The sequence below is a fragment of the Thalassophryne amazonica genome, chromosome 4, assembly GCF_902500255.1.
Source record: "Thalassophryne amazonica chromosome 4, fThaAma1.1, whole genome shotgun sequence".
NCBI classification, from domain to species: Eukaryota; Metazoa; Chordata; class Actinopteri; order Batrachoidiformes; family Batrachoididae; genus Thalassophryne; species Thalassophryne amazonica.
Window position 1 is genome coordinate 1,537,654 of NC_047106.1, and position 25,700 is coordinate 1,563,353.

Here is a 25,700-nt window from a genome sequence, read left to right on the forward strand (position 1 = left end):
CGATTCTCGTTTCTCGACTGCAACAAGACAAGAGTCCCAGTTAGTGACTTTAATCCACACAAAAGCGACTCATGCTATTTTAATGGCTTTCAGAGGGGTTAAGAAGCGGACTTGCTGCTTCTGAAGAGCAGCGAATCAAAGAGCCACGTGTTTGAATCAAAGCATTGCTTCGATTCATGCATCAAACTGGAGTCGCACTGCAGAAACGGTTGATTACAGACGCTGTATTGAAAATCGTAACAGTCCAAAATAAGCGTAACGGTCCAAAATTATAGCGTAACGGGCCGTAACGCAAGTTTGCGCTAGCTAGAACCCTGCTGTTTGTATTTCTTCATAAGTGATGTAAATAAAGTCCAAGACATATTCAGTGATTTGGAGATGTTCATGTCTCCATCCCCTGAGAGCTATTATTTCATAGCCTAAAGAGTGTGCATATCATGAATGCTTGGTCTTGTTGGATTTGTGAGAATCTACTGAATCTACTGATACCTTGTTTCCCATGTAACAATAAGAAATATACTCAAAACCTGGATTAGTCTTTTTAGTCACATAGCACTACTATTATTCTGAACTCTACTGTATAATGAGAAGCCTGATCTACTTTTTGTTTTTGAAATGACATAAACAAATTAAAATGTGTGAAACACCAAGGGACCCAATACATTCGGAGGGCACAGTATTACTGAGGACTTCTGTCCAAAAGTCTCTGCGACACTAGCTACTTACTCTCCTGCCACCACCTTACAGTCTCTGATTTCTTTTAGTTTGCATTTCGTACACAGACTATAGTCCACCTGTGTGCACCTTCCTCCACTCTTATGTCACCCTGTGCTCCTCCCTGTCCTTGAAGTAGGTGTTCACCACAGCCATTTCCATCCTTTTAGCAAAATCAACTATCTGTCCTTCCACATTCCTGTCCTTGATACCATATCTACCCATTACTTCCTCATCACTTCTGTTCCCTTCACCAACATGCCCATTGAAGTCCGCTCCTATCACCACTCTTTCTTTTTGTTTTTTGATGGATTTGTTGGAAACTGAAGATAAAAATGTGAAGCCTGGAGCTTTGTGACCTTTGTGTGTCTGCAGTGAGTAAGACGCTGTGTGAGAAGCTGGTCAGTAAAAGCAGCTCCGCGTCACTTCCACGAGATGATGTGGCCGCGCTCGATGCCAAGCTCCTCTATCCAGGTGTGTTTGCAGACAGGTCAACATGGAGTCACAGTTCTCTTTGAAAGTCATCTGCTGCTTCTCTGTCAGCATCAAACAGTGTCATGGTTTAATGATACAGGTGACAGCTGGGAGAAAGACTTTGGAAACAATCCACAGATGCTGAGTTCTCAGCCTGATGGGAACAGACAGCAGGGGCGCTCTTCTTCCAGCTGCTTGTGTTGCATGTTGACGTGTCTCTTCACTGAGTTTGAATTGAAGTGTGTTTGTGTTTGTAGGTCTCAAAGCTCCGTTTTCCCGCTCTCTGCCCAGTACTTCTGTCATCAGTCGGTTGTTGGTCAACGCAGACCCATTTGGCTGTGACTTTGACAACATGTAAGTCTCTTTCAGATGTCGTGACCTGATCCTTGGGTTCAGGATTAAGGTCTATCAGACTCACTGATTGCAGATCATTTCAATTCAGTTCCATTGGCTTTATTGTCGTATCTGTATGATACCAATATTGCCAAAGTGCAGTATGGGTAAAGGTCTTTAGAAAAGAAAGTAAGTCCCTTCGGCATCTCATTTGTTTTCACTTGGGTTCACCAGAGCAGATCCGAGGTTGATCTGTATGTTGATTTGGTTTTACACGGGATGCCCTTACTGATGCAACTCTATAGTGGAGAATGGGCAGGGGTGGGGTTTAAACTGGGGAACTTCTGCGCTCGAAACAAGCACACTAAACCACTTGTCCCCTATAATCAATAATTAATCAATCGATAATATTAATAAATGATCTGTGCATATGTATTAGCTTGTTTGTATACACATATATACATACTAGCATCTACAGACCTTGGCCTCACGTGTTTACCCAGTGGCCCAGTGCAGCTTTCAAGCCAGGAGGTCTACCACAGACATGATCTTTTCAATACGCCAGCTGCAGGAGAAGTGTCAAGAGCAGCAAATGCCACTCACTCATTGCCTTCATCGATGTGTCTAGGGATGTCCTGATCAGGTTTTTTTGGCCCCGATCCGATTCCGAGTCATCTGATTTTGAGTATCTGCTGATACCGAGTCCCGATCCAATACTTTAAAAAACTGAATGAACAATGAACAAATGCTAAATATATAATTTAATTTTAATCACCTTATTTTATTATTTATCACTTAAACAGTGCACTTCTCCTTGAGGTAGCTTGAACAATCAAGTAATAATCTGCCAGATGTAAAAAATGTACAAATTTCCATGTTATTTTATCTAAAAATAAATGTCCAAGGTTCCTTATGTTAAACAAGAAATTATCTCATCTGAAATAACAGGTGTTTTTAATTTACAGATGAAAGGTTTCTAAAGAACCATTTATTGATTTAGCTATTTTAATTACAAGTGTTCTAAACTTTTATAAAACAGTAATCAGAAATTTCGAAGTAACAAACAACAACAACAAAAAACATTTCCAAGGATTTTTCTTCAGAAAACTGCTCTATAAATGATCAGTTACACGTTTCTGTTTTGTACAGATCAGTGCAGAAACCACCGATCTGTTTTGTACAGATCAGTGGTTTCTGCACCGATCTGTTTTGTACAGATCAGTGGTTTCTGCACCGGTCTGGTTTGTACAGATCAGTGGTTTCTGCACCGGTCTTCCGTGTTTTGACCCAACGCGTCGTTCATATTGGACAGCGCGAAGCTACGTCACAGCTCAGAGCATCAAAAGTTGGATTGGGTTGAACTTATGTTTTTTTCTTTTGTTCAATAAAAAATAAATAAATAAAAGATTTGGTTGAACTTTGACCGCGTCAGCCTTCCGACAAGCAGCAATGTGCGCTTCCATCAGAAGCGTCACTTTAGCTCAGCTTTTGATGCGACGCTTCTGACGCCTCTAAAAAGCAACGCGTCTCATTGAAAATAATGCTTTTTAGACCGATTCTTGACACCTCTGACACTTCCGACACGTGAAAGGCCCATTAATCTGCAATATGAGCTTGAAATAGCGCTTATCCAAATAATGAGGATAAAATCTATATCGGATTCCTGATCGGGATGCAACGTACGATTTCGATCAAGTCTGTAACCACGTGATCGGATCGGGACATCCCTAGTTGTGACCAAGGCTTTTGACTTGGTCAGTCCAAGCAGACTCTTCAGGCTCCTGCAGAAGATTGGCTGTCCCCCAAAACTCCTCTCAGTGGTCTCTTTCCTCCATGAGAACATGCACAGTACAGTTTGCTTCTACGGCACAACATCAGAGGCCTTCCCAGTTAGCACTGGGGTGAAGCAGGGCATCTTCTTCTCCATGCTTCTCCAGTACGCCTTGAAGGATTGCACCAAGGGAGTATACATTCACACCAAGGCTGACGGCAAGATCTTCAACATCGCCTGACTTCGCACCAAAACCAAGATTGTGGAGGTACTCATCCATGAGATGCTCTTTGCAGACGATGTAGCCTTGATATCACACTCCAAAGACGGTCTGCAGATGCTTGTAAGTGGCCTCTCTTACGCCTGCAAGGAGTTCGTACTGACCATCAGCCTGGAGAAGACAAACGTCATGGCGCAGAGCACAGTTGTTCCCCCTAACATTGACATTGATGGGTACAGCCTGGATGTTGTGGAGTACTTCACATACACAATTGTGAAGGCAGCAGCAGTTGTGGCAAGATTAAGCCACAGAGTCTGGAACAACTCCAGCCTGACTGAGGAAGACAAAACTGCATGTCTGTCAGACCTTCATGCTCAGCACACTCAAAAAAGCTCAACAGCTACCATCTGAGGTGCCTTAGAAAAATTCTGCACATCGGTGGCAGGACAAGGTGCCCAACACAGAGGTCTTGAGACGCGCCAACATGAGCAGCTTGTTCACCATTCTTGGCGAAAGAAGCCTTCGTTGGCTTGGCCACGTCAGGAGAATGGATCTGGGGCTCATTCCTAAAGATCTGCTGTATGGTGAGCTGGCAGGGGACACTCATTTGGCTGGCTGACCACACCTGCACTTCAAGGATGCCCGCAAGAAGGACTTGAAAATGTGCAGCATCCAGTGGTGGGCACAGTTCTGTTAACCGCTAATTACCGAAGCTAATGTTTTCAATATCAGATTAGCTTTTCCGATAACTTTGACGACATCAGTGAACCAATTAGCTTCCGATAAATTTAGGTCCGATAATTTTTAGACCGCTAACATATTTTTGCAGGCAGAGTGAATAAAGCTTTAACAGTTAAAAATATTTGTGAAGTCTGAAGTCAAAGATTTTAGCACCTACAGTGGGGTAAAAAAGTATTTAGTCAGTCCCTGATTGTGCAAGTTCTCCTACTTAGAAAGATGAGAGAGGTCTGTAATTTTCATCAAAGGTACACTTCAACTATGAGAGACAGAATGAGAAAAAAAAAATCCAGGAAATCACATTGTAGGATTTCTAAAGAATTTATTTGTAAATGATGGTGGAAAATAAGTATTTGGTCACCCACAAACAAGCAAGATTTCTGGCTCTCACAGACCTGTAACTTCTTTAAGAAGCTCTTCTGTCCTCCACCTGTTACCTGTATTAATGGCACCTGTTTGAACTCGTTATCTGTATAAAATTCAATTCAATTCAATTTTATTTATATAGCGCCAAATCACAACAAACAGTTGCCCCAAGGCGCTTTATATTGTAAGGCAAGGCCATACAGTAATTACGTAAAAACCCCAAAGGTCAAAACGACCCCCTGTGAGCAAGCACTTGGCGACAGTGGGAAGGAAAAACTCCCTTTTAACAGGAAGAAACCTCCAGCAGAACCAGGCTCAGGGAGGGGCAGTCTTCTGCTGGGACTGGTTGGGGCTGAGGGAGAGAACCAGGAAAAAGACATGCTGTGGAGGGGAGTAGAGATCAGTCACTAATGATTAAATGCAGAGTGGTGCATACAGAGCAAAAAGAGAAAGAAACACTCAGTGCATTATGGGAACTCCCCAGCAGTCTAAGTCTATAGCAGCATAACTAAGGGATGGTTCAGGGTCACCTGATCCAGCCCTAACTATAAGCTTTAGCAAAAAGGAAAGTTTTAAGCCTAATCTTAAAAGTAGAGAGGGTGTCTGTCTCCCTGATCCGAATTGGGAGCTGGTTCCACAGGAGAGGAGCCTGAAAGCTGAAGGCTCTGCCTCCCATTCTACTCTTACAAACCCTAGGAACTACAAGTATGCCTGCAGTCTGAGAGCGAAGGGCTCTATTGGGGTGATATGGTACTATGAGGTCCCTAAGATAAGAAGGGACCTGATTATTGAAAACCTTATAAGTAAGAAGAAGAATTTTAAATTCTATTCTAGAATTAACAGGAAGCCAATGAAGAGAGGCCAATATGGGTGAGATATGCTCTCTCCTTCTAGTCCCTGTCAGTACTCTAGCTGCAGCATTTTGAATTAACTGAAGGCTTTTCAGGGAACTTTTAGGACAACCTGATAATAATGAATTACAATAGTCCAGCCTAGAGGAAATAAATGCATGAATTAGTTTTTCAGCATCACTCTGAGACAAGACCTTTCTAATTTTAGAGATATTGCGTAAATACAAAAAAGCAGTCTTACATATTTGTTTAATATGCGCTTTGAATGACATATCCTGATCAAAAATGACTCCAAGATTTCTCACAGTATTACTAGAGGTCAGGGTAATGCCATCCAGAGTAAGGATCTGGTTAGACACCATGTTTCTAAGATTTGTGGGGCCAAGTACAATAACTTCAGTTTTATCTGAGTTTAAAAGCAGGAAATTAGAGGTCATCCATGTTCCCCATTTACATGAACAAATTGTAATCTATTAGATAAATATGATTCAAACCACCGCAGCGCAGTGCCTTTGATACCTATGGCATGCTCTAATCTCTGTAATAAAATTTTATGGTCAACAGTATCAAAAGCAGCACTGAGGTCTAACAGAACAAGCACAGAGATGAGTCCACTGTCTGAGGCCATAAGAAGATCATTTGTAACCTTCACTAATGCTGTTTCTGTACTATGATGAATTCTAAAACCTGACTGAAACTCTTCAAATAGACCATTTCTCTGCAGATGATCAGTTAGCTGTTTTACAACTACCCTTTCAAGAATTTTTGAGAGAAAAGGAAGGTTGGAGATTGGCCTATAATTAGCTAAGATAGCTGGGTCAAGTGATGGCTTTTTAAGTAATGGTTTAATTACTGCCACCTTAAAAGCCTGTGGTACATAGCCAACTAATAAAGATAGATTGATCATATTTAAGATCGAAGCATTAAATAATGGTAGGGCTTCCTTGAGCAGCCTGGTAGGAATGGGGTCCAATAGACATGTTGATGGTTTGGATGAAGTAACTAATGAAAATAACTCAGAACAATCTGAGAGAAAGAGTCTAACCAAATACCGGCATCACTGAAAGCAGCCAAAGATAACGATACGTCTTTGGGATGGTTATGAGTAATTTTTTCTCTAATAGTTAAACTTTTATTAGCAAAGAAAGTCATGAAGTCATTACTAGTTAAAGTTAAAGGAATACTCGGCTCAATAGAGCTCTGACTCTTTGTCAGCCTGACTACAGTGCTGAAAAGAAACCTGGGGTTGTTCTTATTTTCTTCAATTAGTGATGAGTAGTAAGATGTCCTATCTTTATGGAGGGCTTTTTTATAGAGCAACAGACTCTTTCTAGGCTAAGTGGAGATCTTCTAAATTAGTGAGACGCCATTTCCTCTCCAACTTATGGGTTATCTGCTTTAAGCTGCGAGTTTGTGAGTTATACCACGGAGTCAGGCACTTCTGATTTAAAGCTCTCTTTTTCAGAGGAGCTACAGCATCCAAAGTTGTTTTCAGTGAGGATGTAAAACTATTGACGAGATACTCTATCTCACTTACAGAGTTTAGGTAGCTACTCTGCACTGTGTTGGTATATGGCATTAGAGAACATAAAGAAGGAAACATATCCTTAAACCTAGTTACAGCGCTTTCTGAAAGACTTCTAGTGTAATGAAACTTATTCCCCACTGCTGGGTAGTCCATCAGAGTAAATGTAAATGTTATTAAGAAATGATCAGACAGAAGGGAGTTTTAAGGGAATACTGTTAAGTCTTCAATTTCCATACCATAAGTCAGAACAAGATCTAAGATATGATTAAAGTGGTGGGTGGACTCATTTACATTTTGAGCAAAGCCAATTGAGTCAAATAATAGATTAAATGCAGTGTTGAGGCTGTCATTCTCAGCATCTGTGTGGATGTTAAAATCGCCCACTATAATTATCTTATCTGAGCTAAGCACTAAGTCAGACAAAAGTTCTGAAAATTCACAGAGAAACTCACAGTAACGACCAGGAGGACGATAGATAACAACAAATAAAACTGTTTTTTGGGACTTCCAATTTGGATGGACAAGACTAAGAGTCAAGCTTTCAAATGAATTAAAGCTCTGTCTGGGTTTTTGATTAATTAATATGCTAGAATGGAAGATTGCTGCTAATCCTCCGCCTCGGCCCGTGCTACGAGCATTCTGACAGTTAGTGTGACTCGGGGGTGTTGACTCATTTAAACTAACATATTCATCCTGCTGTAACCAGGTTTCTGTAAGGCAGAATAAATCAATATGTTGATCAGTTATTATATCATTTACTAACAGGGACTTAGAAGAGAGAGACCTAATGTTTAATAGACCACATTTAACTGTTTTAGTCTGTGGTGCAGTTGAAGGTGCTATATTCTTTTTTCTTTTTGAATTTTTATGCTTAAATAGATTTTTGCTGGTTATTGGTGGTCTGGGAGCAGGCACCGTCTCTACGGGGATGGGGTAATGAGGGGATGGCAGGGGGAGAGAAGCTGCAGAGAGGTGTGTAAGACTACAACTCTGCTTCCTCGTCCCAACCCTGGATAGTCACGGTTTCGAGGATTTAATAAAATTGGCCAGATTTCTAGAAATGAGAGCTGCTCCATCCAAAGTGGGATGGATCCCGTCTCTCCTAACAAGACCAGGTTTTCCCCAGAAGCTTTGCCAATTATCTATGAAGCCCACCTCATTTTTTGGACACCACTCAGACAGCCAGCAATTCAAGGAGAACATGCGGCTAAACATGTCACTCCCGGTCCGAGTGGGGAGGGGCCCAGAGAAAACTACAGAGTCCGACATTGTTTTTGCAAAGTTACACACCGATTCAATGTTAATTTTAGTGACCTCCGATTGGCGTAACCGGGCGTCATTACTGCCGACGTGAATTACAATCTTATCAAATTTACGCTTAGCCTTAGCCAGCAGTTTCAAATTTCCTTCAATGTCGCCTGCTCTGGCCCCCGGAAGACAATTAACTATGGTTGCTGGTGTCGCTAACTTCACATTTCTCAAAACAGAGTCGCCAATAACCAGAGTTTGATCCTCGGCGGGTGTGTCGCCGAGTGGGGAAAAACGGTTAGAAATGTGAATGGGTTGGCGGTGTACACGGGGCTTCTGTTTAGGGCTACGCTTCCTCCTCACAGTCACCCAGTCGGCCTGCTTTCCCGGCTGCTCGGGATCTGCCAGAGGGAAACTAACGGCGGCTAAGCTACCTTGGTCCGCACCGACTACAGGGGCCTGGCTAGCTGTAGAATTTTCCACGGTGCTGAGCCGAGTCTCCAATTCGCCCAGCCTGGCCTCCAAACCTACGAATAAGCTACACTTATTACAGGTACCATTACTACTAAAGGAGGCCGAGGAATAACTAAACATTTCACACCCAGAGCAGAAAAGTGCGGGAGAGACAGGAGAAGCCGCCATGCTAAACCGGCTAAGAGCTAGTAGCTGCGCTAAGCTAGCGGATTCCTAAAAACACGCAAAGTGAATAACGTGTAAATAATTTAGAGGTGATTCAGCAGAGGGAGTGCTTTAGTTAAGGCACGTGAAGATAACACTGTGAAACAAATCGTTATCTAGGTAACTAGATCAATCTAACTGCGCAGATTAAACAGCTAACAGATACAGCAAAACACCGCTGTGCTCCGGAACAGGAAGTGATACAATACCGCAGTGAGAGCCAACCACCAGTAGAGGCAAGCAAGAGACCAGATGCAGATAAAAGACACCTGTCCACAGCCTCAAACAGTCAGACTCCAAACTCAACCATGGCCAAGACCAAAGAGCTGTCAAAGGACACCAGGAAGACAGCTGTAGATGTGCACCAGGCTGGGAAGAGTGAATCTACAATAGTCAAGCAGGTTGGTCTGAATAAATTAACTGTGGGAGCATTTGTAAGAAAATGGAAGACATACAAGACCATTGATAATCTCCCTTGATCTGGGGCTCCACGCAAGATGTCATCCAGTGGGGTCAAAATGACCCTGAGAACGGTGAACAAAAATCCCACAACTACACGGAGGGACCTGATGAATGACCTGCAGAGAGCTGGGACCAAAGTAACAAAGGCTACACACTACGCAGAGAGGGACTCAAATCCTGCAGTAACCTACTTAAGACAGTACCTGTCCAGGCCCGTCTGAAGTTTGCCAGAGAGCATATGGATGATCCAGAAGATGATTGGGAGAATATCATGTGGTCAGATGAAACCAAATAGAACATTTTGGTAAAAACTCAACTTGTTGTGTTTGGAGGAAGAAGAATGCTGAGTTGCATCCCAAGAACATCATATCTACTGTGAAGCATAGGGGTGGAAACATCATGCTTTGGGGCTGTTTTTCTGCAAAGGGGACAGGATGACTGATCCGTGTTAAGGGAAGAATGAACAGGGCCATGTATCATGAGATTTTAAGCCAAAACCTTCCATCAGTGAGCGCATTGAAGATGCAACATGGCTGGGTCTTCCAGCATGACAATGATCCCTAACACACCGCACAGGCAACAACGGAGTGGCTCCGTAAAAAGCATTTCAAAGTCCTGGAGTGGCCGAGCCAGTCTCCAGACCTCAACCCCATAGAAAATTTGTTGAGGGAGTTGAAAGTCCATGTTGCCCAGTGACAGTCCCAAAACATCACTGCTCTAGAGAAGATCTGCATGGAGGAATGGACCAAAATACCAGCTACCGTGTGTGCAAACCTGGTGAAGACTTACAGGAAATGGTTGACCTCTGTCATAGCAACAAAGATTATGTTACAAAGTATTGAGTTGAACTTTTGTTATTGACCAAGTACTTATTTTCCGCCATAATTTACACATTAATTCTTAAAAAAAAAAAAAAAAAAAAAAAAAAAAAAAAACCTACAATGTGATTTCCTGTTTTTTTTTTCTCATTTTGTTTCTCATAATTGAAGTGTACCAATGATGAAAATTATAGACCTCTCTCATCTTTCTAAGTAGGAGAACTTGCACAATCAGGGGCTGACTAACTACTTTTAAACCTCACTGCACCTCTTAAATGTTTCCTCGCAGACAGACAGCTGTATCCTCTATAGGCAGAGGATAGCTGGTTACAGGAGAGAAAGGAAGAGAGAGAGAAGCAAGATAATTTCTCTTAACACTATAATGACTTGCCGACATCATGCATGTCATCCAGAGGCATTCAGTTTTAACTTATAGTTAAAATATTAACCAAACTAATTCCAGACAAGTTATTTAAATTAATGTCACGTCTGAAGTTTTATAAAGTGAAAATAGTTTCAGTTTTAAAGTAATGCACTAATTTTGAAGGTTGTAGTGTTTGGACACACATGCTGCAGTGCATTATGGGTAACGCTTCATGACAGGACAAATGCATTGAGATGCTCTGATCAGGCTGCACTTTAACCGCTGCACACGGACAACAGTAAACTCTTTCTATATTGTGCCTAAACGCTTGTGAATATATTTTCTGGGTTTATAGACATTGTTATTGTGTTTGTTTTATGCCAGAAGCTCAGGTTGTGTGAGCCGCAATCGCTTCCTGTTAATGTCATTCTGGGGGAAAGTGACGTTTGCTCTTTAATGTCCTGCTTATTGTCCTTTACAGCACTGTTTGTCCTCTTTGTTCCAGAGTAATATATATGAGATGTCTGAAATTCAGTTTGCATTTATTAATTTCCATGCAGATTAAACGTAACAGACACAGATTATTTGAAATATTTGGTTTAGCAAGTTTTCAGGGTCTTTACTGCCATCTACTGGCCACTTGGTGGCATTGTTCACCCTAATGACATATCCCATAATTCTTTGCACGCCAGAGTTGTTGCTGTCTACAGCACAGAGAATCCAAATGACGACCATTGTAAATGAACATTATACAACCCCAGTTCCAATGAAGTTAGGACGTTGTGTAAAATGTAAATAAAAACAATACAATGATTTTTCAAATCCTCTTCAACATATATTCAATTGAATACACTACAAAGACAAGATATTTAATGTTCAAACTGATAAACCTTATTGTTTTGTGCAAATATTTGCTCATTTTGAAATGGATGCCTGCAACACATTTCAAAAAAGCTGGGACAGTGGTATGTTTACCACTGTGTTACATCACCTTTCCTTCTTACTACGAAGCCACGCTGTTGTATCACGTGCAGAATGTGGCTTGGCATTGTCTTGTTGAAATAAGCAGGGACGTCGCTTGGATGGTAGCATGTGTTGCTCTAAAACCTGGATGTACCTTTCAGTATTGGTGGTGCCGTCACAGATGTGTAAGTTGTCCATGCCATGGGCACTAACACACCCCCATACCATCACAGATGCTGGCTTTTGAACTTTGTGCTGGTAACAATCTGGATGGTCTTTTTCCTCTTTTGTCCGGAGGACACGACGTCCATGATTTCCAAAAACAATTTGAAATGTGGACTCATCAGACCACAGCACACCTTTCCACTTTGCGTCTGTCCATTTCAAATGAGCTCGGGCCCAGAGAAGGTGGCGGTGTTTCTGGATGTTGTTGATGTACAGTAGTGTTCAGAATAATAGTAGTGCTATGTGACTAAAAAGAATAATCCAGGTTTTGAGTATAGGTATTTCTTATTGTTACATGGGAAACAAGGTACCAGTAGATTCTCACAAATCCAACAAGACCAAGCATTCATGATATGCACACTCTTAAGGCTATGAAATTGGGCTATTAGTAAAAAAAAAGTAGAAAAGAGGGTGTTCACAATAATAGTAGCATCTGCTGTTGACGCTACAAACTCAAAACTATTATGTTCAAACTGCTTTTTTAGCAATCCTGTGAATCACTAAACTAGTATTTAGTTGTATAACCACAGTTTTTCATTATTTCTTCACATCGGTGAGGCATGAATTTTGTTGGTTTGGAACCAAGATTTTGCTGGTTTACTAGTGTGCTTGGGGTCATTGTCTTGTTGAAACACCCATTTCAAGGGCATGTCCTCTTCAGCATAAGGCAACATGACCTCTTCAAGTATTCTGACATATCCAAACTGATCCATGATACCTGGTATGCGATATATAGGCCCAACACCATAGTAGGAGAAACATGCTCATATCATGATGCTTGCACCACCATGCTTCACTGTCTTCACTGTGAACTGTGGCTTGAATTCAGACATAAAGACATGGATGACCTCTAATTTCCTGCTTTTAAACTCAGATAAAACTGAAGTTATTGTACTTGGCCCCACAAATCTTAGAAGCATGGTGTCTAACCAGATCGTTACTCTGGATGGCATTTCCCTGATCTCTAGTAATACTGTGAGAAATCTTGGAGTCATTTTTGATCAGGATATGTCATTCAAAGCGCATATTAAACAAATATGTAGGACTGCCTTTTTGCATTTACGCAATATCTCTAAAATCAGAAAGGTCTTGTCTCAGAGTGATGCTGAAAAACTAATTCATGCATTTATTTCCTCTAGGCTGGACTATTGTAATTCATTATTATCAGGTTGTCCTAAAAGTTCCCTAAAAAGCCTTCAGTTGGTTCAGAATGCTGCAGCTAGAGTACTGATGGGGACTAGCAGGAGAGAGCATATCTCACCCGTGTTGGCCTCTCTTCATTGGCTTCCTGTTAATTCTAGAATAGAATTTAAAATTCTTCTTCTTACTTATAAGGTTTTGAATAATCAGGTCCCATCTTATCTTAGGGACCTCGTAGTACCATATTACCCCATTAGAGCGCTTCGCTCTCAGACTGCGGGCTTACTTGTAGTTCCTAGGGTTTGTAAGAGTAGAATGGGAGGCAGAGCCTTCAGCTTTCAGGCTCCTCTCCTGTGGAACCAGCTCCCAATTCAGATCAGGGAGACAGATACCCTCTCTACTTTTAAGATTAGGCTTAAAACTTTCCTTTTCGCTAAGGCTTATAGTTAGGGCTGGATCGGGTGACCCTGGACCATCCCTTGGTTATGCTGCTTTAGACGTAGATTGTGGGGGGGTTCCCATGATGCACTGTTTCTTTCTCTTTTTGCTCCGTATGCATCACTCTGCATTTAATCATTAGTGATCGATCTCTGCCCCCCTTCACGGCATGTCTTTTTCCTGGTTTTTTCCCTCAGCCCCAACCAGTCTCAGCAGAAGACTGCCCCTCCCTGAGCCTGGTTCTGCTGGAGGTTTCTTCCTGTTAAAAGGGAGTTTTTCCTTCCCACTGTGGCCAAGTGCTTGCTCATAGGGGGTCGTTTTGACCGTTGAGGTTTTTCATAATTATTGTATGGCCTTGCCTTTCAATGTGGAGCGCCTTGGGGCAACTGTTTGTTGTGATTTGGCGCTATATAAGAAAAAAGTTGATTGATTGATTGATTGATTCTTCTATCCATTTTGATGGTTTTCCATTTTCTTCTACGCGTCTCAGTTTTTTTTTTGTCCATTTTAAAGCATTGGAGATCATTGTAGATCATGTTCGGTCCTCTAGAGCCACCTTCCTGACACTTAGTTATCTCCCTGCTCCAACACACCTGAATCCAATGAAAGGCTCATTAAAAGTCTGCTAACGAGTCTTTCATTGGATTCAGGTGTGTTGGAGCAGGGAGACAACAAAGAGTGTCAGGAAGGTGGCTCTCGAGGACCGAACTTGGCCACCCCTGTTGTAGATGAACAGCCTATAATTGTTTGCACCTGCGTATAAGTTTTCCCCTCTCCAATCAACTTTTTAATCAAACTACGCTTTTCTTCTGAACAATGTCTTGAACGTCCCATTTTCCTCAGGCTTTCAAAGAGAAAAGCATGTTCAACAGGTGCTGGCTTCATTCTTAAATAGGGGACACCTGATTCACACCTGTTTGTTCCACAGAATTGACGAACTCACTGACTGAATGCCACACTACTATTATTGTGAACACCCCCTTATCTACTTTTTTTTTACTAATAGCCCAATTTTATAGCCTTAAGAGTGTGCATATCATGAATGCTTGGTCTTGTTGGATTTGTGTGAATCTACTGAATCTACTGGTACCTTGTTTCCCATGTAACAATAAGAAATATACTCAAAACCTGGATTAATCTTTTTAGTCACATAGCACTACTATTATTCTCAACACTACTGTATGGCTTTCGCTTTGCATGGTAGAGTTTTAAGTTGCACTTGTAGATGTAGTGTCGAACTGTGTTAACTGACAATGGTTTTCTGAAGTGTTCCTGAGGCCACGTGGTAAGATCCTTTAAACAATGATGTCGATTTTTAATGCAGTGCCGCCTGAGGGATCGAAGGTCATGGACATTCATTGTTGGTTTTCGGCCTTGCCGCTTACATGTAGAAAGTTCTCCAGATTCTCTGAATCTTCTGATTATATTATGGACTGTAGATGATGGAATCCCTAAATTCCTTGCAATTGATTGTTGAAACATTGTTCTTAAACTGTTAGACTATTTTTTCAAGCAGTTGTTCACAAAGTGGTGATCCTCACCCCATCTTTGCTTGTGAACGGCTGAGCCTTTTGGGGATGCTCCTTTTATACCCAGTCATGACACTCAGCTGTTTCCAATCAGGTTGTTCTTTGAGCATTCATCAACTTTCCCAGTCTTTTGTTGCCCTGTCCCAACTTTTTTGAAATGTGTTGCAGGCATCCATTTCAAAATGAGCAAATATTTACACAAAAACAATAAAGTTGATCAGTTTGAACATTAAATATCTTGTCTTTGTGGTGTATTGGATTGAATATAGGTTGAAGAGTATTTGCAAATCATTGCATTCTGTTTTTATTTACATTTTACAGAACGTCCCAACTTCATTGGAAGTGGAGTTGTATACATGTGCATGCCCCTCGTACATGTGGCGGGCACGCCTTTATGGTCTTGCCCACCCATCCCAAAAATGGTCAAAATAGACTCATATAGAAGTTTAAATTTTTTGAGTCCACTGTGGGTGAAGCCGAATCACGAGTTAATGAGGCTCACCTGTATTTGTGTGTCTGGCATAAATGTGGTCTGATGTACGGTGATTTTGGGATGAATCCGGTTTGATGTTTGCTGAGGACACTGTGTTTGATGAGAACGTCTATGAGCTGGACAGAGAAGACCTTTCCCAGGTTCCTGGTCACACAGAGGCCTCTGTAACTGTCAGGGTCAGATTTGACTCCACTTTTACAAATTGATGTTGTGAGACCATGATTCCAGATCAGATTGAATAGATGTAGCCAATCTGATTTCTTGTGCTTTTTTGGCTTTAAGGTGCTTAGCGTTTTATCTTCTTGCTCAGTAATGAGGAGATCCAAAGGGTTCTGGGAGTCTTCGATTTTATTTAGTTTAAATTTTCTGCTATATGCTTTTGTTCTGAATTGATAAGAATGAAGTTGTTTCTTGAAGTGATTGGTCCAAATGTCCCAGCTTGTACAACCCCTGGCAAAAATTATGGAATCACCGGCCTCGGCGGATGTTCATTCAGTTGTTTAATTTTGTAGAAAAAAAGCAGATCACAGACATGACACAAAACTAAAGTCATTTCAAATGGCAACTTTCTGGCTTTAAGAAACACTATAAGAAATCAGGAAAAAAAAATTGTGGCAGTCAGTAACGGTTACTTTTTTCAGAGGGAAAAAAATATGGACTCACTCAATTCTGAGGACTAAATTATGGAATCACCCTGTAAATTTTCATCCCCAAAACTGCATCAAATCAGATCTACTCATTAGTCTGCATCTAAAAAGGAGTGATCACACCTTGGAGAGCTGTTGCACCAAGTGGACTGACATGAATCATGGCTCCAACACGAGAGATGTCAGTTGAAACAAAGGAGAGGATTATCAAACTCTTAAAAGAGGGTAAATCATCACGCAATGTTGCAAAAGATGTTGGTTGTTCACAGTCAGCTGTGTCTAAACTCTGGACCAAATACAAACAACATGGGAAGGTTGTTAAAGGCAAACATACTGGTAGACCAAAGAAGACATCAAAGCGTCAAGACAGAAAACTTAAAGCAATATGTCTCAAAAATCGAAAATGCACAACAAAACAAATAAGGAACAAATGGGAGGAAACTGGAGTCAACGTCTGTGACCGAACTGTAAGAAACCGCCTAAAGGAAATGGGATTTACATACAGAAAAGCTAAACGAAAGCCATCATTAACACCTAAACAGAAAAAAACAAGGTTACAATGGGCTAACTAACTAACTGAACTAACAGTCTTTTTCAAGACTTTTTTACTTTTTTACCTTTTTACTTTTTTTTACTTTTTTACTGTGCTCCAACGCCTAAGGAAGACCTCTAACGGTCGAAACATCGCGACGGAGCACTTTTATCAGCTAACTTTCATCAGCGTTGGCAAGCTAACTAGCTTGCTAACGCTTTCGTTTTTATTTATTTATTTATTTTTTTTAGCACTGTTGTCGTGCGTTACCTGTGCTGCTCCAGAGCGTGTTTAGTCGATTTTTATTTTATTTTAGCACCGTTGTCGTGCGTTCGCTGTTGTTGTGCGTTACCTGTGCTGCTTCATGGCCTGTTTGGTGCCTTAATTAAGGCACTCCTTCTGCTGAATCACCTCTAAATTATTTACACATTATTCACTTTGTGTGTTTTTAGGAATCCGCTAGGTTGCGTAGCTACTAGCTCTTAGCCGATTTAGCATGGCGGCTTCTCCTGTCTCTCCCGTACTTTTCTGCTCTGGGTGTAAAATGTTTAGTTATTCCTCGGCCTCCTTTAGCAGTAACGGTACTTGTAATAAGTGCAGCTTATTCGTAGCTTTGGAGGCCAGGCTGGGCGAATTGGAGACTCGGCTCCGCACCGTGGAAAATTCTACAGCTAGCCAGGCCCCTGTAGTCGGTGCGGACCAAGGTAGCTTAGCCGCCGTTAGTTCCCCCCTGGCAGATCCCGGGCAGTCGGGAAAGCAGGCTGACTGGGTGACTGTGAGGAGGAAGCGTAGCCCTAAACAGAAGCCCCGTGTACACCGTCAACCCGTTCACATCTCTAACCGTTTTTCCCCACTCGACGATACACTCGCCGAGGATCAAACTCTGGTTATTGGCGACTCTGTTTTGAGAAATGTGAAGTTAGCGACACCAGCAACCATTGTCAATTGTCTTCCGGGGGCCAGAGCAGGCGACATCGAAGAACATTTGAAATTGCTGGCTAAGGCTAAGCGTAAATTTGGTAAGATTGTAATTCACGTCGGCAGTAATGACACTCGGTTACGCCAATCGGAGGTCACTAAAATTAACATTAAATCGGTGTGTAACTTTGCAAAAACAATGTCGGACTCTGTTGTTTTCTCTGGGCCCCTCCCCAATCAGACCGGGAGTGACATGTTTAGCCGCAAGTTCTCCTTGAATTGCTGGCTGTCTGAGTGGTGTCCAAAAAATGAGGTGGGCTTCATTGATAATTGGCAAAGCTTCTGGGGAAAACCTGGTCTTGTTAGGAGAGACGGCATCCATCCCACTTTGGATGGAGCAGCTCTCATTTCTAGAAATCTGGCCAATTTTCTTGGATCCTCCAAACTGTGACTGTCCAGCGTTGGGACCAGGAAGCAGAGCTGTGGTCTTATACACCTCTCTGCAGCTTCTCTCCCCCTGCCGTCCCCTCGTTGCCCCGTCCCCGTGGAGACTGTGCCTGCTCCCAGGCCACCAATAATCAGCAAAAATCTATTTAAGCATAAAAATTCAAAAAGAAAAAATAATATAGCACCTTCAATTGCACCACAGACTAAAACAGTTAAATGTGGTCTATTAAACATTAGGTCTCTCTCTTCTAAGTCCCTGTTGGTAAATGATATAATAATTGATCAACGTATTGATTTATTCTGCCTAACAGAAACCTGGTTACAGCAGGATGAATATGTTAGTTTAAATGAGTCAACACCCCCGAGTCACACTAACTGTCAGAATGCTCGTAGCACGGGCCGGGGCGGAGGATTAGCAGCAATCTTCCATTCCAGCTTATTAATTAATCAAAACCTAGACAGAGCTTTAATTCATTTGAAAGCTTGTCTCTTAGTCTTGTCCATCCAAATTGGAAGTCTCAAAAACCAGTTTTATTTGTTATTATCTATCGTCCACCTGGTCGTTACTGTGAGTTTCTCTGTGAATTTTCAGACCTTTTGTCTGACTTAGTGCTTAGCTCAGATAAGATAATTATAGTGGGCGATTTTAACATCCACACAGATGCTGAGAATGACAGCCTCAACACTGCATTTAATCTATTATTAGACTCTATTGGCTTTGCTCAAAAAGTAAATGAGTCCACCGACCACTTTAATCATATCTTAGATCTTGTTCTGACTTATGGTATGGAAATAGAAGACTTAACAGTATTCCCTGAAAACTCCCTTCTGTCTGATCATTTTTTTAATAACATTTACATTTACCCTGATGGACTACCCAGCAGTGGGGAATAAGTTTCATTACACTAGAAGTCTTTCAGAAAGCGCTGTAACTAGGTTTAAGGATATGATTCCTTCTTTATGTTCTCTGTCATATACCAACACAGAGCAGAGTAGCTACCTAAACTCTGTAAGGGAGTTAGAGTATCTCGTCAGTAGTTTTACATCCTCATTGAAGACAACCTTGGATGCTGTAGCTCCTCTGAAAAAGAGAGCTTTAAATCAGAAGTGTCTGACTCCGTGGTATAACTCACAAACTCGTAGCTTAAAGCAGATAACCCGTAAGTTGGAGAGGAAATGGCATCTCACTAATTTAGAAGATCTTCACTTAGCCTGGAAAAAGAGTTTGTTGCTCTATAAAAAAGCCCTCCGTAAAGCTAGGACATCTTTCTACTCATCACTAATTGAAGAAAATAAGAACAACCCCAGGTTTCTTTTCAGCACTGTAGCCAGGCTGACAAAGAGTCAGAGCTCTATTGAGCTGAGTATTCCATTAACTTTAACTAGTAATGACTTCATGACTTTCTTTGCTAACAAAATTTTGACTATTAGAGAAAAAATTACTCATAACCATCCCAAAGATGTATCGTTATCTTTGGCTGCTTTCAGTGATGCCGGTATTTGGTTAGACTCTTTCTCTCCGATTGTTCTGTCTGAGTTATTTTCATTAGTTACTTCATCCAAACCATCAACATGTTTATTAGACCCCATTCCTACCAGGCTGCTCAAGGAAGCCCTACCATTATTCAATGCTTCAATCTTAAATATGATCAATCTATCTTTGTTAGTTGGTTATGTACCACAGGCCTTTAAGGTGGCAGTAATTAAACCATTACTTAAAAAGCCATCACTTGACCCAGCTATCTTAGCTAATTATCTCCAATCTTCCTTTTCTCTCAAAGATTCTTGAGAGGGTAGTTGTAAAACAGCTAACTGATCACCTGCAGAGGAATGGTCTATTTGAAGAGTTTCAGTCAGGTTTTAGAATTCATCATAGTACAGAAACAGCATTAGTGAAGGTTACAAATGATCTTCTTATGGCTTCGGACAGTGGACTTATCTCTGTGCTTGTTTTGTTGGACCTCAGTGCTGCTTTTGATACTGTTGACCATAAAATTTTATTACAGAGATTAGAGCATGTCATAGGTATTAAAGGCACTGCGCTGCGGTGGTTTGAATCATATTTGTCTAATAGATTACAGTTTGTTCATGTAAATGGGGAATCTTCTTCACAGACTAAAGTTAATTATGGAGTTCCACAAGGTTCTGTGCTAGGACCAATTTTATTCACTTTATACATGCTTCCCTTAGGCAGTATTATTAGACGGTATTGCTTAAATTTTCATTGTTACGCAGATGATACCCAGCTTTATCTATCCATGAAGCCAGAGGATACACACCAATTAGCTAAACTGCAGGATTGTCTTACAGACATAAAGACATGGATGACCTCTAATTTCCTGCTTTTAAACTCAGATAAAACTGAAGTTATTGTACTTTGCCCCACAAATCTTAGAAGCATGGTGTCTAACCAGATCGTTACTCTGGATGGCATTTCCCTGATCTCTAGTAATACTGTGAGAAATCTTGGAGTCATTTTTGATCAGGATATGTCATTCAAAGCGCATATTAAACAAATATGTAGGACTGCCTTTTTGCATTTACGCAATATCTCTAAAATCAGAAAGGTCTTGTCTCAGAGTGATGCTGAAAAATTAATTCATGCATTTATTTCCTCTAGGCTGGACTATTGTAATTCATTATTATCAGGTTGTCCTAAAAGTTCCCTAAAAAGCCTTCAGTTGGTTCAGAATGCTGCAGCTAGAGTACTGACGGGGACTAGCAGGAGAGAGCATATCTCACCCGTGTTGGCCTCTCTTCATTGGCTTCCTGTTAATTCTAGAATAGAATTTAAAATTCTTCTTCTTACTTATAAGGTTTTGAATAATCAGGTCCCATCTTATCTTAGGGACCTCGTAGTACCATATTACCCCATTAGAGCGCTTCGCTCTCAGACTGCAGGCTTACTTGTAGTTCCTAGGGTTTGTAAGAGTAGAATGGGAGGCAGAGCCTTCAGCTTTCAGGCTCCTCTCCTGTGGAACCAGCTCCCAATTCAGATCAGGGAGACAGATACCCTCTCTACTTTTAAGATTAGGCTTAAAACTTTCCTTTTCGCTAAGGCTTATAGTTAGGGCTGGATCAGGTGACCCTGGACCATCCCTTGGTTATGCTGCTTTAGACGTAGACTGTGGTAGGGTTCCCATGATGCACTGTTTCTTTCTCTTTTTGCTCCGTATGCATCACTCTGCATTTAATCATTAGTGATCGATCTCTGCCCCCCTTCACAGCATGTCTTTTTCCTGGTTCTTTCCCTCAGCCCCAACCAGTCTCAGCAGAAGACTGCCCCTCCCTGAGCCTGGTTCTGCTGGAGGTTTCTTCCTGTTAAAAGGGAGTTTTTCCTTCCCACTGTAGCCAAGTGCTTGCTCATAGGGGGTCGTTTTGACCGTTGGGGTTTTTCATAATTATTGTATGGCCTTGCCTTACAATATAGAGCGCCTTGGGGCAACTGTTTGTTGTGATTTGGCACTATATAAGAAAAAAGTTGATTGATTGATAGGGAAAAGCAATCGTGGACTGTGGATGACTGGATGAAAGTCATATTCAGTGATGAATCTCAAATCTGCATTGGGCAAGGTGATGATGCTGGAACTTTTGTTTGGTGCCGTTCCAGTGAGATTTATAAAGATGACTGCCTGAAGAGAACATGTAAATTTCCACAGTCATTGATGATATGGGGCTGCATGTCAGGTAAAGGCACTGGGGAGATGGCTGTCATTACATCATCAATAAATGCACAAGTTTACGTTGATATTTTGGACACTTTTCTTATCCCATCAATTGAAAGGATGTTTGGGGATGATGAAATCATTTTTCAAGATGATAATGCATCTTGCCATAGAGCAAAAACTGTGAAAACATTCCTTGCAAAAAGACACATAGGGTCAATGTCATGGAAATAGTCCGGATCTTAATCCAATTGAAAATCTTTGGTGGAAGTTGAAGAAAATGGTCCATGACAAGGCTCCAACCTGCAAAGCTGATCTGGCAACAGCAATCAGAGAAAGTTGGAGCCAGATTGATGAAGAGTACTGTTTGTCACTCATTAAGTCCATGCCTCAGAGACTGCAAGCTGTTATAAAAGCCAGAGGTGGTGCAACAAAATACTAGTGATGTGTTGGAGCGTTCTTTTGTTTTTCATGATTCCATAGTTTTTTCCTCAGAATTGAGTGAGTCCATATTTTTTTCCCTCTGCTTGGTCTAAAAAAGTAACCGTTACTGACTGCCACAATTTTTTTTCCTGATTTCTTGTAGTGTTTCTTAAAGCCAGAATGTTGCCATTTGAAATGACTTTAGTTTTGTGTCATGTCTGTGATCTGCTTTTTTTCTACAAAATTAAACAACTGAATGAACATCCTCCGAGGCCGGTGATTCCATGATTTTTGCCAGGCGTTGTATAACTGGCTCATGGGGCTTAGTTATGTTTCTTTGTCTTTACAGATTCCTCCTCGTTTTTTTTTGTTTTTTTTTTTTGAGTAGATTTTTATTTTGTTTTGTTTTGTTTTTTTCTGTGTACTGTTTGTATTGTTTGAGTGTGTCACAGTAAGGAAGGCGTCTGTGTTTTTGCTGAGTTCTTTTTTGCAGACATTCTTTGTCCAACCAGTTGGTCTCTTTTAGTTTTGGGGCTTTGTGGCTGGATTTCTTGGGCTGTAGTTGTAAATATTTGGTTCATTTTTCAAACTGAGTGGTTGATGCTTTTTTCCCCTCTTAACATAATTATTTTGCGATACGATACACTTTATTGTCCCTTCTGGTAACTTTGTCTTGGACTCCAAGAGCTGCACAAATAAAATTGCCATGGCATAATTACATAACTCATGCATATTGCACATAACTTAATACACACACCAATTTTGCACACACCCTTTTTGCACAACAGTCTTGCACAGATGGCTCATGCATGTTGCACATATCCCTCATACACATGCCCATATTGCACATGCCCCTATTGCACAGCCATCTCCCACATATGGTTAAAAGGAAAATACTGACAATATAGTGAATGACAATGAATAAATAACACTGAATATCAATGTCACCATGAGAACTATCCCTGGTTCTTGATACCAGGCACCTAAGTGGCTCTACTCTACTTTTCTACTCTTCTATTTTACTCTTCCTTTTTAGATATTTAAATATACCTTAGTATACTAGCATAGTTCCACCTTAGAATTGGAATATAATATATGAGATATACCTTACTGAATTTTCATGACATTAATGCAAAATCCTGCTACCTATCTCAGGAACCATTGTTTAAAACTCTAATTGACATGGGCATAAATGAGATCTTAAAGCGATTCAGTCTACATTGAGGGACTCTGTATCACCTACCAGATGGTAGGAGTCCAGAAAGTTGTCAGTGTGTCTGAATTTGTTGTCTTCCAGTTGCTTTCTGGAATTCTTCTGCACTTTGGATCCCATTTTGTGATGTTTAATAGATCATTGGCCGTTTGTGAGGTGCTGGTTTCTGTCCTTTGAATGGATGGTGTAATCTGACAGAGGTGTCCATGGTTTAATAGTTATGTCACAGAGAGTTTGAAACCTCTGTGAAATATGCACTGCTGATGCTTCTTTTATTCTTTTTTTAACCCTCTAAAGTCAAAGGATGTACTGGCTTGTCCAACTCATGTTTCTATTAATAAATCGGTGACAGAATGTCACAGAGACGTCATTCGACCACTTCCTGAAACTACAGAGTGTCACCTCTAGTTTCAGTCCCTGTTCTCAGTGGACTTTGCCTCACAGCCAATCCTAGAGTCTGAAGGATGTCACATTGGTCTTTGTCTCCCTCTGCTGGCCACTCCTGCAAGCTCATTCAGCGCCCACTCTCACTCCATTCAGGAGTCATACTCATTCACACGGCCTGTAAATGAAACTGTTCATTTTGTCCTACAGACATGAAGCATGTGGATCGGCTAGCACCCCATCCCCCCAACAGAGCACAGCATGTTTTTTCTAAGAGACTTTCTACTTTTCATCCAGTGGCGAATATTTGTGGACATTTCTGCATAGAAGGAAGACTGAAAGCATCAAGCTGGAAAATAGTCATTTTATTTACATTCATGTACAATTTCCTTTTATGTATTACACTACGATTGTGAACCAAAGACTTTGGTGATCCCATTTCTAGCATCAGAACAGTTTGTCCACAGGAATAAAGGTGCATTTTCACAAAAGATTTGAAGAATTTTCTAAAAATTAATTTTATTTTTTCAAATTTAGATATAATATATTTCTACATGCAGCATTCTGGAGAAATAAATTACACATATTCTGAAAGCTGAGATTGTTGTGAACATTTTGAAATGCAACACATATGGACGTTATTCAAAAAACAACTGCCTTAAAAGAAGAATTGCTGAAAGTATGTTAAAGTCTAGAAAATACCACAGAACCTGAGATTAAGAATTTCTGGATCCACTGTTTATCCACATCTGCTCTGTTCCAGTGCGGGCCTGGACCTGTTCTGATATTTGGGTTGTTTTGGAGAAAGTTGATCTTTACTGTCTTTGCTCTTTAGGTGTGCCTCAGTAATATTTTTAACTTACATGTTGTCACTATACAGAAAGTCTCCTTCACACAGATAACATAAAGGTTTTTACAGACGGTCCTTAAAAAGGCTGTGAGACGATGTGATGGCACGCCATCCACAACGTCTGGATTCCTTTTTGCCTCTGGTCCAAATTACATTCAAGGACAGTTGTGTCCTTTAGTTTGTATCAGTTCATGTCACATTATAGTCCCAAGTAAAATGACTCAAAATGTCAAAGACACGACTGAAGAAACATCTGGATCATTCCACAAAACGTCGTATTTTGCTTTCATCAAACCCAGTCTGGTACTTTTTCTTTATGTCTGTATCTATATGTAACGTGTAAATAAACAGGAAAACCGATTGTTGTTATTTTAAATCTCTTCTGTTTCTGTTGAGTTGGAGCCATCGGAGCTTTGCTGTGTGTTCCAGTGACTGCTACACTGAGAAATGTGTCATGAACAACTACTTCGGGATCGGATTGGATGCAAAAATCTCTCTGGACTTCAACAACAAGCGAGATGAGCATCCAGAGAAGTGCCGGTAAAAACACGTCTTCATGTCTGAAGAGACTCTTAAAGCTGTACCGCCTTTCAAATTTCACTCAACAGACAGAATTTAGCATTATTTTTAATTTTTGAAACGTCTTTCGAAATTTCAGCCCAATTTAATGAAGAGAACATATTTATTTGGGGGGAATTCAGTGACAAACTTTTTATTTTATTTTTAACACCATCTGCAGGAGGACGTGTGTGCGACTGCATGAGGTTTTGAAATGACCAGAAGTTACTCTTGACCTCATGGAGGAGGAACATGAGGTGGAACATCTCTGATGTGCATACACGGGGCACACACGCTAACATCTGAGATGTCTGTAAATCACTTCAGAGGTGTTATCTGGTTTCAAAAACAGCATTTTTAGATTTAGAAATGTTTACTTAACTTTGTGGTTCATGGTGGAGAGGTTTGTGTGCCGCTATGAACCTGAGAGCTGTGTTGTCTGGAGCCTTTGTGCTCCTGGCAGGGTCTCCCATGACAAATTGGTCTCAGGCGAGAGGCCACAATAAGAATGGTCACAAGACACCATGACAGAACGAGGTAGAGGAAATGTGAGCTGGCCCAGAAGAAGCTCGGGGCCCTCATCTGGAGCCAGACCCGGATGTAGGGCCCGTCAGCGAGTGCCTGGTAGCTGGGCTTGCCACAGAGCCCAGTTGGGCACAGCCCGAAAAGGCAATCTGGACCTTCCATCTCCACCCTGTGAGCTCACCACC

At 41.1% G+C, this 25,700-nt stretch overlaps 1 protein-coding gene across 4 annotated transcripts in view; it reads left to right on the forward strand.

Moving 5' to 3' along the window:
• The window catches only part of LOC117509345 (diacylglycerol kinase delta-like), a 275,606-nt gene that overhangs the window by 86,412 nt on the left and 163,494 nt on the right, over positions 1-25,700 (forward strand). For 3 of the 4 annotated variants that reach the window (XM_034169013.1, XM_034169012.1, XM_034169015.1), the window contains 3 exons: positions 1,090-1,188; positions 1,446-1,542; positions 24,829-24,972. In XM_034169013.1, coding sequence (XP_034024904.1) covers positions 1,090-1,188; positions 1,446-1,542; positions 24,829-24,972 — 340 coding nt within the window. The remainder of the gene's footprint in view (positions 1-1,089; positions 1,189-1,445; positions 1,543-24,828; positions 24,973-25,700) is intronic. The other variant, XM_034169014.1, reaches the window with a different exon arrangement.